At 52.9% G+C, this 14,531-nt stretch overlaps 1 protein-coding gene across 1 annotated transcript in view; it reads right to left on the bottom strand.

Annotated features, from left to right (window-relative positions):
• Positions 1–9,526: 9,526 nt before the first annotated feature.
• ATP8B3 (ATPase phospholipid transporting 8B3) overlaps positions 9,527–14,531 on the bottom strand; it is a 31,040-nt gene continuing 26,035 nt past the window's right edge. Inside the window, exons 24-28 of the mRNA XM_058821328.1 lie at positions 13,817–14,056; positions 13,487–13,625; positions 12,439–12,569; positions 10,486–10,716; positions 9,527–9,604 (exon numbers count right to left, since the gene is read on the bottom strand). Coding sequence (XP_058677311.1) covers positions 9,527–9,604; positions 10,486–10,716; positions 12,439–12,569; positions 13,487–13,625; positions 13,817–14,056 — 819 coding nt within the window. The remainder of the gene's footprint in view (positions 9,605–10,485; positions 10,717–12,438; positions 12,570–13,486; positions 13,626–13,816; positions 14,057–14,531) is intronic.

Raw genomic sequence — 14,531 nt, forward strand, 5'->3', positions numbered from 1 at the left:
TGTCCCCCAGCCCTCCCTGCCCCTTCCTGGGTGTCCCTCTCATGACAAAGCCAACCCCAGACTCACACACACACATGGCCTGGGTGGGGTGGGTGCTTTTGGGGTGGGTTTGGGAGCCTGCAAACCCTCAGCTGGGTGTCAGCCATGGACGTGGGCCTGGGGACACCTCCTGCTGCCACCTCCTGCTGTCACCTCCTGCCAGCTTGTGGAGCAGGGACAGGGTTTGTGACCAGGTCAGCTCCATCCCCAGGTTTGGGATGGAGGGAGGAGCAGGGCTCTGTCTGGAAGGAAGTATCCCTGGTCCTTGGGGATCACAGAGCCTCGTCTCCCCCTGTCCATGAAGGTTTTTGGGGAGAGGGGCCCGTCCTGACCTCTTCACCAGCCCTGATCTCTGTCACAGCCACCCTTGTGGCTCCCACAGGGGACGGGTGGAGGTGGGAGTGACTCAAGAAGTGGTGTCACAGGCTGGGCTCTGGCACAGCCCCACTGCACCAGGGCCAGACCTGAGGGCTGAGCAGGGGAAGTTCTCCTGGCATGCCTGGAGGGCTCCTTGGCACTGCCAGCTCTCTGATTGCTGGAGGTTTTCCCCTGCTCAGGTGCAGTGTGTTCCCCAAGGCAGCCAGACCCTCTGTGCCACCACAATGTGGCACTTCTATCCCTTGAGGGTTTTGGAAACCTGGCTGAGGACACCCCTGTACCCCCCATTCCCTCTATGGGCATCCTCCTCCGATCCCCCCGGACACCCCCAGGAGCACCCACACCCCAGAGCCCCCCAGAGCCCCCCACCCACGAGAGTCCCCCTGTCCCAGATCCCTCCCAGAGCAGCTCCACGGTGAAGGAGTCCCCTCCTGCCTCCACGGACCCGAGCACCCCTTTCCAGGGGACCCCCGCTGCCCCAGCAGGTCAGAGAAGCACATTTTAGCTACAGAAATCGGGTATTTAAAATAACAATTGTTGGAGAGGAGACGGGAGGAGAGACTCGGAGCGAAGGATCTGATCTTTCCCGGTGACTGGCTCCACCTTTCACCTCTGGATTTCTGGTTCACTTTTCGGCTGAGGAATGGACACGGACCAAGCAGATTTGTTGGCTTTGCCTCTCACCCCATCCACCCCTCGACACACACACTCTTGCCCCCTCCCATCCCTCCTCTTCATCTCTGTTACCAAAGAAATTACAAAAACCAAAAACGCAACAACAACGACAACCAAAAAAACTTTCCCTCCGGCGAACCAACGTTGGTGCACGGTGGGAAAAGAAAAATCCGAGGGATCTGGTGGCGAAATCCAGCCCTGGGTGTGAGAAGGGGGAAAAATTCCCCAACAAGATTGAAAGGGAAAAAAACCCAACCCTCCCCCCCAAAAAAAGGAATAACAACACAAACCACAACCAAACAAGCTCAACAAAGACCGGCAACTTACCAAAAAAGACACCAGATTTTTTTTTTTTTTTTTTGTGCCAATTAACAACCTGCCTTAAACGTGAATTTCTGGAGCAATGGTACTTAGCTTCAAAGGGATCGTTTCCTCCGAGCTCTCGATGGTGACTTGTGCCATATAAAAAAGCAATCACGAGGCCAAACCCTTACAATCAGCCCTCTCCCAGCCCCCCGAGGGTTCCTTACAGGAGCAAGAGGTGCCACTGGGGACAGGGAAGGGCTGGGAGAGGCTTGGGGATGAAGAAGGAGGCAAGGTCCCCTTCTTCCCCCATCAGTTGGGGAAAAAAAATCCTCCAAAACCAACCATTAACCAAAAAAAACCAAGAAAGGGACACTCTTGAATTTATGCGGGTAAAAAGTACCATCTGTGTTCTATGGTTTCTTCGATTCACTTTACTTTGAGAGTGATCAGTTGTGTCACAGGAAGGCACCTTGTTGAAAAGAAGGAAAGAAAAAAGAAAAGAAATGAAAAGAAAAGGGTATGTGTTCACCAAAAAAAAAAAAAACCAAAACCAAAAAACAAACAAGCACCCCCAAAAAAAAAAAAAGGAGAAAAGAAAGGACAAAAGAATGAAGAGAGAAAGAAAACAGCCCTGCACACGAAGCCCTGAGCAGGCAGGGTCAGAGGACGTCTTGAACCAAAGAGCTCCGGGGTAGGTGGGCGGTGGAGGGGCTGGGGGTGTCAGGCTGGACACGGTGACCCCAAACTGACCAACACTGCTGGACAGAGGGCGGGAGAGAGGGATGGAGAGAGGGCAGAGCGGGAAGGGGCAGGTGCCACAGCGTGTTTTGCCAACCAGAACCCAAAAACCCTAATGGGAATCTCATCCCCCCCCAGGACCCCGCTCCCCGCCACTGATTTTTTCCCCTAATGTTGTTTCTTCGTCTTGTCGTGACGTGGTGATGATGGTGGTGGATTCCTGAACCCCATCGAGTTGTATTCAAGGGCTGCAAAGCCAGGAAGGGGGCCTTGGTTTGGGAAGTGAAAAACACAACAGGAAAAAAGAAAAAAAAAAAAAAGAAAAAAGAAAAAAAAAAAGGGGAAAAAAGGAAAAGAAAGAAAAAGAAAAAAAAAAAAAAAAGAAAAGAAAAAAAAAAGAGTAAATGCCACAGGCCCTCAAGGATGCAAAGACATTTCTAGTGAGAACCCGAGACTAAAGGCTACCTCACTTGAGTTTTCAATTTTTGTGATTTGAAAATCACGTCTGATACCAAAGATTTTGTTGCCTTGTCTGGTCTGTGCTGGAATCACCACTTTCCCTGCTCCCCGTGGCCAGGCTGGCCCAGAGAGCCCCTGGCCACCCCCAGCCCAGCCCCAGCCCTGCCCTGAGTCCCCAGAGAGCGAGGGAGGAGGCGAGAGAGCAGCTCCGGGATGGCAGCGTGGTAGATGAGTGCCTTTTTCCTGTACCAAAGGTGTGTGGCCATTTCTTTGCTCCTCTGCTTTGACCCCAAAACTCAGTGTGACCTCAGCTCTCCGCAGGGAAATAATCCCAGGGCTCTCGTAGCCTCTGGGATGAAGGAAAGAAAAGCCAACCCTTATCTTAATTGAAGAGAAAACATCCCCCTGGCTGAGGGAAAGGTGCTGGTTCCCCAGCATGTCCCCACTCTCAGATGTCCCTGTGTCCCCCAGGCTGTCCCCAGGGTCCCTCCATGCAGCCCCTCCTGCCCCAGGAGCACAGGCCTGGTGTCCAAGGACACTGCTCCCAGGGAAGGGCTTTGCTCCATGTCCTTCTCCAGCCTCAGTGCTGGACCCTGCAGAAGCCCATGAGGTGACAAAGTTGAGTTTCCTCACAGAGTGACAAAGCTGAGTTTCCTCACGAGGTGACAAAGTTGAATTCCCTCACGAGGTGACAAAGCTGAGTTTCCTCACAGAGTGACAAAGCTGAGTTTCCCCCCGAGGTGATGAAGTTGAGTTTCCTCATGAGGTGACAAAGTTGAGTTTCCTCAACTTTGGGTGTTTTTGCCTCACTCAGCTCAGATTTGAGCTTCAGTTCCCGCTTTTGGTAGCACAGTTCATGGCATTTCTGTCTGGAAAGATGAAGACAGGAGCAGTGGAAGCCTCACCCTGAGCTTTCTCCAAACTCTTCCCTTAGGGAAGGGGTTGGACAGTGAATCCTTCCAGCAGGAGCTGTTTCCCCAGAGGAAGTTTTTGGCTCACTGGGGAGAACCTGCGCAGCCAGGTCTGCTCCATTCTGCCCCTTGGCTTCAGCAGAAGGCAGCAGGACCTGCCAGAGCTCCCCAGCAATCTCCAGAATGCCCAGTTTAGGGCAAACTTGGGTTGAGTTGTACCTGCCTGGGTCAGGCTCTGGCCAAGGTGACTCCTTTGAGTTGGACCAAACTTGCCCAGGGCCACCCCTGGTGTGATTCTTGGGGTTGTCCCATGCAGGACCAGGAGCTGGACTTGGTGATCCTTGGGGTGGGTCCCTTCCAATCCAAGATATTCCAGGATTCCAACAGCCCTGGTGAGAGCAACCCCATGGGGGTTCCCCATCCTGCTGGGCAGCCTGAGAGGGCCCTGTCACCTCCCTGTCACCTTCCTGTCCCCTCCCTGTCCCCCCTGCCCACCTCCACACTATTGCCTTGGCCAGGGCTTGCCTGCCCTCCTGGCCACGCCACCCTCCTTGTCCCCAGTCCCCACCTGGCTTGTGATACCAAAGACGTTCTCTATGCAGGAGAAAGCCTTCATTGCCACCCAGCACAGACCTTACAAGCCTTTGACAATGTTCTCTGAAATACCTCAAAATATTTAATGTATAGTTTATGTGATAAAAAAAAAATTACTTAGCTAGTTTTTGGAATTTGTGACTTGAAGCTTTATACTGTTAAATTATAATTTTGCAGAAGACGGCATGTTCTTATTTCTTTGACGCGTTCAATGGGAGACATATTGAATGTTAAGGAAATGAAAGCTGGATAGTTTCACGATTTAAAAAAAAAAGAGAGAGAAAGAGAGAGAGAGAGAAAGAGAGAGAGAAAGATTAAAAAAAAAGGACCCTTGGAGTTTACAGATTTCATATTTAAACAAGTCCTTTTAAAAAAAAAAAGAAAAAAAAAGAAAAACTAATAATGATGACGATACCTTTGCGTTCAGATGTGTTACTTTTCTCTGAGTCATGTCGTATGAGAGTATTTATTATATGTGTTCTGTGTTCAAATGTAATTTAAAGAAGACAAAAAAAAAGAAAAAAAAAGACAAGATGAGAATTTGATTTATGCATGAAAAAAATATACTCTTTCTTGAAGTAATGTAATAATTATTGGGGAAGGGTGGTCGGGTGGGAGCGGGAGGGGACAAACTGTGCTTTTTTTGTCCACGAGTTTTTGGTTGATGAAGATTTCTCTGCATGGATCATGGTTCTGTTCCAGCTCACAACCACGGGAAAGTCATCATTTACCCCCTCAGTTTCTTCCTTCACCTCTTTTGTTCCTTTCCTCACCCTGAAAATCCCTTGGCAGCCACAGGGGGAGGTGGGGGCTGCTCGGGGGACCCCCGGGCAGGGGGCACAGCCTGGCCCCGTGCCCAGCAAACAGGGTAAGGGAATCTGGGACACGGGACCCTGCCGTGCCCACCCGTCCCTCCTGCCTCCCCGTGAGGTCTGGCTCCTCGCTCTGCTTTGTTTTCTGTTTGTTTGGGGGGGATATTGTGGGGTTTGGGATTGGTTTTATTTGCTTTTCCAGCTCTGTGGGTCAAATCCCAAGTGCAGCCAAGAGGAGGAGAGACAATCAGCTGCCACCACGACCTGAGCTGGCAAAGCCATGGGGCTCCTTGTGTCCTCTGAGACAAGGGAAACAGCCCTGGGCCCCCTAAAACCCCCCTCAGGGGAGACCTCTCCAGGTGATGCTCCCAAATCCCAACCTTGGGATGCCCTCACAGCCCTGTCCCTGCACAGAAAGAGGTTCTGAAGATGCTGCTGCATCAAGGCCCAGCTGAGGTGACCCATTTCTGGGGTGTTTGTCCTCAGGAATGTTTGGTTTGGGTCAGAGGCACAGCCAGCACTCTGTCCCTGCCACCAGTCTGGCTCTCACTCCGTGCAGACACTGCCCTGGTGGAAGAAGAAGAGTCCAAGCAGTGGAAGAGCCCCTGGAGGATCCCAACCCACCAGGTGGCCTCAGGCCACTTTGGAAGGGCTTTGGAGCTTTCTGAAATGCCCAGAGTCCACCCCTGAGTGGCTCCTTCCTCCCCCTGCTCCTCCTTCTCTCCCTGCTTACAGAGGAGCATTGAGAAGCCACATCTTTGGGGGCCAGGAGGAGGCAGTGGTGCCATTCCCAGAGCATTTCCCTGAAAGTGCTGCTTCCTCAGCCCTTCCCAACCTCTTCACCATTCAAGGTGGACCCAAAGCTCAGCTCACCATGAGGAAAGAGATCTCAGCTCCTTCAGGCCCCACCAAAGTGGCCTCCAGAAGCAAAGGAAGGTGTTTTTCAGTCTGCAGCCTTTGTCTGGTGCCAGTTCACCATGAGGAAAGAGATCTCAGCTCCTCCAGGCCCCACCAAAGGGGCCTCCAGGAGCCAAGGAAGGTGTTTTTCAGTCTGCAGCCTTTGTCTGGTGCCAGCACCGAGATGCTCAGCACCAGGTGCTGGTGAAGACCCACAGACCAAGGACCTGGCTTTAAGGAGGAGATGATGCTGGTTCCACTCATCTGTTGCCAACCCTTCTGCCCTCTGGAGAGCCCAGCATCCCCACCACACCCCATTTCCTCCTCCAAGACCTTTTCCACCATGAGAAGCTTGAAGGCCAAGACCACAATTACAACTGCAAGAAGGTTTGGACCAAGCCCCAGTCACAAATCCTTGGAGCTTACAGAGAGCAGCTGGATTCCATCCTGGGAGTGATGGCTTGGGAGACCCTGGAGAAGCCAAGATCTGAGCCCTGTTCCCCATCCTTTGGCCCACCAGGACTCTGGCTCAGCTGAGCCCACCCTGGACCTGCCCTACCTGCTGCCCACATCACCAAAATGCCTTCAGGAGCAACTTGCCACGATACCAAAGATTTTTTTTCCCCTGCAGGTAATGACAATCTGAGCTCTGTCCTAAAGACAATTCTCTTGACCAGGGTTGCACCCAAAGGGCATTTTTGTGCTGTGGGGAGCAGGAGTGAAAATGGGGCCCTGGGAACACCTCTGAGGGTGATGGAGGGCAGTGAGGAAGAGGAGGAGACCTGGGATCTCCCATTAGAACCTACTGGTTCATCCTGACCAGTGTCTGCTGCTTGAACTGTGGAAGTTTTCAGGGATTTGGGTCATTCCATGACGTGTGATGCCCCCAGTTCTTCCTGGAGTGGAAGTTTTCTAATGATGGATTTATACTTTGAAACCCCAGTGCCAGCAGTGGGGCAGCACCGTCCCCATCCTGCCAGGAAAGAAGGAGCCTCCTGGGGTCAGTTCTAAGCATTTTTACCCCACCAGAGCCAAGCTGTCCCTGCTCTAACATCAGCTGGGCAGGCAGGACATCAGCACAGAGTGAGAGAAATGGCTTTGCCAAAAATTCACCATTCACCCTTTTGGCTGAACATCCCAAGTCTGTGTGGGGAGGACTTGGAGCTCCTTTTTACCTCACCCCGGGGTTGTCACTGCCCTGTCTGCCTGTCCCTGTCACCACCACGTGTCCCCAGCATGGAGCTGGCACCTTTCCCTTGTCTCAGAGGACACCCAGCCATGGGGCTGGACCTGCAGGAGCTGCCACAAGGAACCCACTTCCTCTCACGTCTTTGTCTGGCATCTTTAAAGAGAGGAAATTAAAAATGCAAAGAACAACATTTGGGTTTGTGTTGGTTTGGTTTCTTTGTATTTTTGCCCTTTGATTTCTAAAGGAAACAAAGGAGTCAGACAGAATCCAGCCTGGCCAGAGAGAACCCACAGCCTCGGCTCTGCCAGCCCAGCCTCCTCCAGAAAACATTGCTCATTTTTCTGTATAGCAATAGGTGAGGCTTGTCCTCATCCCATGCAGTCTGAGGGCCACATCTCTGAGTTTTTAAATTACTTTTTCCTTCTAATTTAATTAAGTTAAATTTTTTTTTGCTGCTGCTTCATTGTTACTCTCATGGGATAAGTTTTGTTCTACAGCGAAATGCAATTGTTACTCCTCTGTGTCTTGCAACTATATTTGTTTAAGCTATTTACAAACGTTAAAAAAGAAAAAAAAATAAAATAAAAAAGAGTCTTATGTGTCAGGCACTTTATCCAAACTGTGCTGTGTGCTCTGGAGTTTGTTCCTTGTTCTTTGCAATGACTCACGCAGGGGAAGTTATCAGGAAACTTAACTCCAGCCTGTCAACAGGTTTTAAAAGAGAGAGAAAAAATTAATCTCTATTTGTTCATCCTCTACTGGTCATGACTGTGTTGTATTTCTGCAGCTTTCTGTTTCTTCAATAAATTATTTTCTAGTCATTCATCCTGGCGTGTGTGGTGTCCTGTGGTGGTGAGGGGGTCCCTCCTCTCCCCTGCCCCCTTTCACCCCTCACTCCTCTCTCAAACCTGCCCTGGGAGCTTCAGGGACCATGCCCAGGGCACTGGGGAAAGTTCCTCCCCCTCTTTTCCACCTGGCAGCTGCAGCAGTGAGAGCTTTCCCAGAGGAAAGATTTTTATTTCTTGGCACCATCCAATCCCTTCTGGCCAGAACCCAAGGGAAACACTTTAATTCTCACAAACCTGGTGCAGATGAGGCCAAAGCACTTGTAAAACAAACCCATGGAGCCACGAGTGCTGCAGGCAGGGCCAAGCCCCGTGGATGATTTAATTGTGCAATTTTTAACCCAAATTCCTTCTCCCACTGTGCCTTTTGCCATGGCACGAGCACAGCCTGGCACAGCCAGAGGGACCACGGGACCTTTCAGTGCTGCTGTCACCCTTTGTGGCACAGCAGAGATTTCCAAGAGAGGAGAGAAAAGCTAAAACCTCCTTTTAATTAAAACCCAAAACTCATAAAAAGGGTGACCTGGTCACCTGTCATTTGTTCACACACAACTTCTCCAGCAGCCACTGCTGGTGACCCTGGCTCTGTGGGACGTGTCCCCCGTGCCCAGCAGGCAGAACTTCTCCATATCCCACTCAGAAGTGATTTGGGGACTTTGCAGAGCCTGTGAGCATAAACTGTCCCCAAAGGTGGGGACACCAGAGCTGGGGGAGTGGTGTGGAGATAGGAGAGGGCACACAGAGGACACTGCTCCTTGTGCAGGGACAGCAAAGGCCGGAGCTGGAGTGGTGGGGAGGGACAAGGAGGCTGCAGGAGCCAGGCTGGTCTGGCTGGAGAAGAAAAACCAATCAATCAATCAATCAATCAATCATACCTAGCTGCCTCTCCAGAAATCAGGAGATATTTTAAAGTCACACTGCTCGAGTCAGAGCCATCTGGGCTGGTGGAGGTGGCCCTGCCCCTGGCAGAGATGAGCTTTAAGGCACCACAATGCGGGAAATAAATTTGTAGAAAATAGTGTGCACCTGTATGCAAACCTTGAGATAAGAAATGCTGACTCAGAAATGCCATGGAATAGGACAGGCATCGTCAAGAGAAAAATAGAACTAGAAACAAGTTTCAAAGGGTAGCCTTAAAAACAAGACTAGATAGTTTAAAGAAATAGAACTATGAGAGATGCATTGTAATAAAACCCACGAGGAGTAATTTAGATTATTGCCTTTAAAGCATGTACAACACAGTGTTGCAAAAGCTGATAAACCAAAAAACATTTATAATACATTGTAATTAAAAATAACTTCTGCTGTGATAGCACAAATTATAACATCTGTATTGTCTCACTCTTCTCATGAGACTAAAAATAGAATAAAAATTTTTCCAATATCTCTCAGTTACCCCATCTCTAAAAAAAAACCCCATAATCCAACACCACCCAAACTGCTCCAGGATTCCATGACTTGACAGAAAAACCACAGGACTGACACCAGCCCTTGGTGGAGAACACAAAACAAGGTTCTTCCTGCAGCCACTGCAGCTCAGTCCCCTGTGGGTGGGAATGAGGGGCTGCACCCCCCCAGCCCCTCTCCTGGTCTCCATCGGGGCAGGTAATTAATCCAGAGTTAATTAACAAGTCTGGGCCGGCAGCACTGCCTTTGTGGGTGCAGCCTGGGGTGGGATCAGCCTCACACCACAGGCTCCGAGGGCTTGGCAGAGCCAAGGGAGCTGGGCTGCCAGCCAGGGGGCCACAGGGTGAGGGCGAGCTTGGGGACAGTGGGCAGGGAGGTTGGTGACAGTGGTCAGTGAGCCTGGTGACAATGGGCAGCTGGTGGCAGTGCACAGCAAGCCTGGCGGCAATGATCAAGGAGCTTGGTGGCAACAATCGGTGAGCCTGGTGTCAGTGGGCAGCTGGTGGCAGCGATCAGTGAGCATGGTGGCAGCAGGCAGTGATCCTGGTGGCAATGGTCAGGGAGCCTGGTGACAGTGGGCAGGCAACCTGGTTACAGCAATCAGTGAGCCAGGTGGCAGTGGGCAGCGAGCCTGGTGGCAGAGGGCAGCTGGTGGCAGCGACCAGAGAGCCTGGTGACAGCAATCAGGGAGCCTGGTGGCAATAGGCAGCTGGTGGCAGAGATTAGCGAGCCTGGTGGCAGTGCTCAGGGAGCCTGGTGACAGCGGGCAGCTGGTGGCAGAGATCAGGGAACCCAGTGGCAGCGGTCAGTGGCTGTCCCAGCTGTACATCTCTGCAAAGCCACATGTTCCCAGCATGAGAGTCATGGTGCCGCAGCAGGAGCTCCCCAGGCTGGGCCAGCCCCTCTGCAAAGCCACCAGACAGTACTAAAGGTGTCCCCTGGCAGGAGGGACCAGCCAGGTGTGCCCCGGCCCAGCAGGGTAGGGACAGCTACACCGAGGGGCAGCTACACGAGGGTACAGCCAGGGTCCCCTGGGGACTCAGGGCATCTGGGGTGGCCTTGGCACACAGATTGTCCCTCACACGCAGGCCGTCCCCAGCACACAGACTGTCCCTGCTGTCCCTCACACACAGACTGCCCCTGACATGCAGGCTGTCCCTCACACGCAGGCTGTCCCTCACTCACAGACTGTCCCCATTACACAGACTGTCCCCAGCACACAGACTGTCCCTCACACTGTCCCCGCTGTCCCTCACACGCAGGCTGTCCCTCACACACAGATTGTCCCTCACACGCCCGCTGTCCCCGCTGTCCCTCACACGCAGGCTGTCCCCGCGGGTGATGAGGCCGCCGTAGCCCTGCTGGTGGGAGAAGGCGTAGCTGGAGCGGCGGAAGGAGCCGCGGGGGACGTGCGAGCGCAGCTCCACCGGCGGCTCCGGGGCCCGCCGGGCCCTCAGCTGGATCCTCTGCAAGAGATCAGGGAGATCAGGGTGGGGACAGCTCCATGGAGAGGCCTCAGCTCAGGGGGGACATGAAGGGGATGTCTCATGAGGGCTGAGCAAGAACTGAGACAGGACAGAGCTAAAGAATAAAGCAGGGATTTGTTAAAAGGCCTCAATGGATCCACCTTGGGCAGCACAAGAGCCCAGCCAGGGCTGCACCCAAGATGAACCAAAATGGTCACGAAATGCACAACTGGCCACGGGGTCTCTCACTTTGATCAGTTCTGCTCCATTAGCATACTGCAGTTAATTGTCCAATTCCAGCTCCAGCCCATGAAGTCCCTTCTTGTTTTTCTCTCTCCAGCCCATGTTGTTTGTGCTCTTGGGCTGAGATCTGCATCATTTGTCCTTGGTCCCCAGCTGGAGCAGGAATTGTTTTGTCTCCCTGCTCTGTGCACAGAGCTCACCATCCCCTCATGTGAAGCTCAGACCCATACCCTAAAGCAGCACAGAACCTGAAAAATAGAAAAGCTCAAACCTGAGGCACCAAAGGGAGCATAGGGGCACCTCCACCAGGACATGGCTTGGCTCCCAGCTCTGCAATGACCTGATTTTCCATGGGGATTCTCCTGGGGATCTGCAAAGCTCCTCGAGCTCTGGAGCACAGTGTCAACCCCTGCTCCCACATGGGCTGTGGACACCTCCCAGGCAAGCCCTCAGCCCCAGGTGGGACACACGGTAGGCACAGGGACATCCTCCACTGATGCCTCAGGATTGAGCTTTTATATTTTTCAGATTCTGTGCTGCTTTAGTGGGTGGGTCTGGGATTCACATTAGGGGATGGTGAGCTCTGTGCACAGAGCAAGGAGACAAAACAATTCCTGCTCCAGCTGGGGACCAAGGACAAATGACCCAAATCTCAGGCTCAAGAGCACAAACAATGTGGAATGAAGAAAGAAAAACAAGGAGGATGGGACTGCATGGGCTGGGGCTGAAATTGGACAATGAACTCCAATATGGAAATGGAGCAGAACTGATCAAAGTGAGAGACCCCGTGCCTGGTCTGCATTTCGAGACCATTTTGGGTTTTATCTTGGATGCAGCCCTGGCTGGGCTCTTGTGCTGCCCAAGGTGGATCCATTGAGGCCTTTTAATAAATCTCGACTTTATTCTTAACTCTGTCTGGTCTCTGGTCTAGCTCAGCCTTCACAAGGCATCCCCACCAGGACAGGGTTTGGATCCCAGCTCCACCACAACCTCCTTTTCCATGATGGGATGGGGGATGTAGGGACTCTCCCAGGGGGCTGCAAAGCTCACAAAGCTCTGGAGCACAATCTCAACCCCTGCTTCCACCTGGACTCTTCTGAAGGTACAACCCACAACCCCAGTGGGGGTAAGTTCCACCAAGGCTGGGGTGGCACCAGGACCTGCACCAGACCCCAGACCCTTCTGGAGGGTCCTTGAGGACAATTCCTCACTGCAACCAAAAGCAGACCCTCTCCAAGAGCTGGATAAGGTGTCTTGGCCCAGACCTCCCAGCTGGGCCATGGAGCAATTTTGGGAGAGGCCCTGGAGTTAGAGTTGGTGCCAGTGTCATGAAGGACCACCATGAGTGGGAGCACCAAGGAGAGGTGACATTTCCCAGCACTACAGCCCAGGCTTCCCTGGGGAACCTCCCCTTGCCATCACCCATCCCAGACACTGGTGGGAAGCAGGACCTGTGCTGCCAGTGCCCCCAGCCCTCACCTGCTGGGTGGTGGCTCTGCCCAGGGTGGCACGGACGGCGTGGACAGTGAGCGAGGGCAGGGTGTTGACCACCAGGGACAGCAGGACCACGAGCAGCACGTAGGGGTCAGTCAGGGCATTCCAGCTGGCATCTGCCAACACAGGGGAGATGTTTGGATAGGTGTTCCAGATTGCAAGGCAAGATGTACTCTATTACCATCTCTATGGCAGCTGTCTTTTGTCAAGTGGGCAGTTTTTCCTTATCTCTTCTACAATCACTCCTCCCTCAGGGCAAACATCTGCTGATAACAGCTATTGAATGTCACTGCATGGCTGATAATAGCTACAGCATCCCACTGGGAGATGTGAGCCCAGTGGGAGGAGCCAAGCATTCCTACCAGGATATAATCTAGAGATTCTGGAACACCAGCACGGTTTCTGCACTGGATTCCCCAGAGGAACAGCAGCTGCCTCTTCTTCCACTGGATCTTCAGAGGAAGAGACTGCACCTTTCTACAGGATCCCTGCTCCAGCAGAGCCACCCCTGACACTGCAGGAGGGCTGAGCCACAATTCCAATGGGACTGCTGCCAACAGCCTGACCCACAGGGTGTCAGGTTGGGTTCTGACTCTGTCAGTGTTGGTTTAGTTTACTGCATTGTTTATTTTATCCTTTTCTTTTCTTCCCTATTAAAGAACTGTTATTTCCTGCTCCCATATTTTTTGCCTGAGAGCCCCTTAATTTAAAATTTATAGCAATTTAGAGGGATGGGGAGGGTTTGCATTCTCCATTTCAGGGGAGGCTCCTGCCTTCCTTAGCAGACACCTGGCTTTCCAAACCGAGACAGTAGGGAAGGTGGAGAGGGAACAGGGAGCAAGTGCTGGGGACAGGCCCCCAGCCAGGAAGGTGCTGAGGGCTCTAAAAAGGAGATGGCACCTAAAGTGGAGTTAGAAGTCAAGGTAGAAGTTCAAGAAGTGGCAACAAGGAGATGATCTGCAGGGTGGGAAACAGCTCCTAGCACCAAGGCCAGGGAAGGGAAGGGCCGTGGGGATAACCCAGGGCACCTCACCTGGGAAGCGGAAGATGGCAGGGGCTATCCTGTAGGCATCAACAGTTTGGGTCAGGAAGGAGAAGAGGCAGAAGAGGAGCAGGCTGGCAGTGACCATCAGGAAGGACAGCACTGTCCAGTACTGAGTGTCCAGGACAATCTGTGGGGACAGAGCATCAGTCTCATGAGGGGCGTGGTGACCCTCTTCCATCCAGCTGCTTTGTCCAAATCCCTTCTCCATCCCAGAGACAGCATCCCCCCAGCCATGAAGCCTCTGGGGACAATGCCAGAGCCCAGGGATCCTAAAGATCTGCTGTGGGGCAGGATGAGCAAGAGCAGATGAGTGCTCACCTCCACCAGGACCGACAGGAGTGCTGACAGGGCCACTGTGACTGAGAAGGACTCATAGTCACCCACAACCCTGGTGCCAACGTGGTCCTCAAAGGCCCAGAGGGTGATGTAGAAGCTGATGAGGGAGGTGCCCACCCCGTGCAGGAGGGTGACACCAAAAACACGGTAATTGAAGAGCTCGTCCTGCTGCCCGACCACGTAGAGCTCAGGGAACTCCAGGCTCTTCTTGGCACTCACATCCTGCTGGGAGAGCATCCCAGAGGGGATGCAGGGATTGGGGCAGGGAGGGAATCCCAGAGGGAATTAAGGGATTGGGGCAGGGAGAGCATCCCAGAGGATGCAGGGATTGAGAGAGGGAAGGAATTCCAGAGGGGAAGCAGGGATTGGGGCAGGGATGGAATCCCAGAGGGAATGCAGGGACTGGGAGAGGGAGGGAATCCCAGAGGGGATGCAGGGATTGGGGCAGGGAGGGAATCCCAGAGGGAATTAAGGGATTGGGGCAGGGAGAGCATCCCAGAGGATGCAGGGATTGAGAGAGGGAAGGAATTCCAGAGGGGAAGCAGGGATTGGGGCAGGGATGGAATCCCAGAGGGAATGCAGGGACTGGGAGAGGGAGGGAATCCCAGAGGGGATGCAGGGATTGGGAGAGGGAGGGAATCCCAGAGGGGATGCAGGGATTGGGGCAGGGAGGGAATCCCAGAGGGGATGCAGGGAC

Source organism: Ammospiza caudacuta, chromosome 28, assembly GCF_027887145.1.
Source record: "Ammospiza caudacuta isolate bAmmCau1 chromosome 28, bAmmCau1.pri, whole genome shotgun sequence".
Lineage (NCBI taxonomy): Eukaryota > Metazoa > Chordata > Aves > Passeriformes > Passerellidae > Ammospiza > Ammospiza caudacuta.